The sequence below is a fragment of the Myzus persicae genome, unplaced genomic scaffold, assembly GCF_001856785.1.
Source record: "Myzus persicae strain clone G006 unplaced genomic scaffold, MPER_G0061.0, whole genome shotgun sequence".
Classification (NCBI taxonomy): Eukaryota; Metazoa; Arthropoda; class Insecta; order Hemiptera; family Aphididae; genus Myzus; species Myzus persicae.
Genome location: NW_019101184.1, coordinates 1 through 1866, shown reverse-complemented (window position 1 = coordinate 1866; position 1866 = coordinate 1). Strand labels below are relative to the sequence as shown.

General features: G+C 25.2%; 1 protein-coding gene across 1 annotated transcript; it reads right to left on the bottom strand.

Moving 5' to 3' along the window:
* Nucleotides 1-236: 236 nt before the first annotated feature.
* LOC111028113 lies at nucleotides 237-1841 on the bottom strand. The gene is made up of 4 exons (XM_022306649.1): nucleotides 1394-1841; nucleotides 923-1273; nucleotides 659-791; nucleotides 237-593 (listed from the first exon to the last, which is right to left on the bottom strand). Exons 1-4 carry the CDS (start codon nucleotides 1621-1623, stop codon nucleotides 318-320), a joined length of 990 nt encoding a protein of 329 aa, XP_022162341.1. The 5' UTR covers nucleotides 1624-1841; the 3' UTR covers nucleotides 237-317.
* Nucleotides 1842-1866: the final 25 nt, after the last annotated feature.

Here is a 1866-nt window from a genome sequence, read left to right as displayed (position 1 = left end):
TCTCTATAAAAGAGATAAATTAATTACCCAGAGCGTACAATTTTCTATGTTACGATTTTGCAAGACGGAGGCAACATATACAAGTATGGTGTCCTCTTAACAATTATATTATTACACACATTTTATCAATTTTTCATTGTTTTCTTTATAATCAAAATATTATTTAAAATGTAGTAGGTAGGTATTATAAATACTTGTTGGAAAATAAACACTATATTAACTAGAAGTATGATGATATTAATATAGGTACATATGGTAAATATATAATATTTATTTAAAAGAGAAGTAACAAATACTACTTATAGGCAATAATTATTTTAAAATACTTGGTTTAGCATTTCAATAAATAGTCTGAGTAATATAAAGAAGTAAACATTTATAACAGCCAACAGGTACTTAAATAATACATAATATTTATAATACCTTTTATTTAGTCCTCTTTTTAGCGCAATAACTAAAGGTTTACACAAGTTCACATTGATAATTTCATTTAATGCTTTGTGAATAGCATTAATTGTTGGCAGCAAATATCCAAGTGAAATAAACTTCACACCTTGTAATAAATCCAAAGCCTTAGCTATCGGTTTCATCACCTATTTAATAAAATATGTATAATAATTTTAAAATTAAAAATAACACTTAAAAAAAAAATATATACATCACAATATTCCTTTAAAAATGAAACTTCACGTGGTGATGAGATAGGAGGCAACTGTAATTCAATGCAAAGTTCATTTATCTTATCAATATTGATCATTATACATTTCATGGCATCATAATAGGAATTCCACCTAAAACAAGTTACAATAGTTGTTAATGAAAATACTAAATAGTAACATATCAAAATCAAAGTTTTAATTCTTATAGGTAGGTAGGTATTTCATATTTATTACTTATTGAATTAAATAATTATTTTAGTTACCTAGTGGCATTAGGAGTAATAATATAACGTCCAAGGTGATCTTTAATTTTGTCAGCACTCATTGTTGATTGATTTTGCTTATTAAATATAGCTTGACATTTCGAAAATACTTTTTTACTTATTGCTTTATATGCAGCATCTTTTTCAGCATCATTAGCATCAACAGTAGCAATTAAATTTAGTGTGTGGGCTGCACATCTTTGATGAGGTGGCAATGAAAAACAAAATGAACTTTCAATATCCTGGCTTTCTAATAAATCTGTTACTTCAACATTCACAGGAATCTCATTTAAGTCAGTAACATCAATTCCATCATCTACTGTACCTTGTTCATTGTCACTGTTAAAAACTCTAAAAGTAATACAAATAAAACAAATAAATTAATTAGAAAAAAAAACCAGATCGCTGAAAAATTAAAATATACTAGGTATGTAAGTAGGTACTTAATATAAAACATAACATTTTACTTACCTAAAAGCTTTAACAAAATTAGCAGCATTATCTGTAACTATTAAAGTGACTTTGTTTTTAAGCTTAAACTCATTTATTACTTTATCTATACATTCTGCCAGGTTATCAAATGTATGTCTGCCAAAAATACGTCTACATGCAAGCCCTTTGGAGTAACTTTCAAGTGTTTCGGGATTAAGCCAGTGGACAGTGAAGCCAATATATGATCTATAATAACAAAATAAAAACATAACATAGTAAAAAACAACAATAAGTATGTTATTATGATTATACTATGATATTATAATAATAATAATTTTTACTATTATACTAACTTGTAACTACTAAATCTTAATAAATACATAAATTGGAAACACCAAATATGGAGTAACAATCTTAAATTTATCTATATTTTACAATGGAAATTAAAAGTATGATTGTTACTAATTTTAAATTTTATATTTAATTTAATAAGAAAAAAAAATGACTCAATA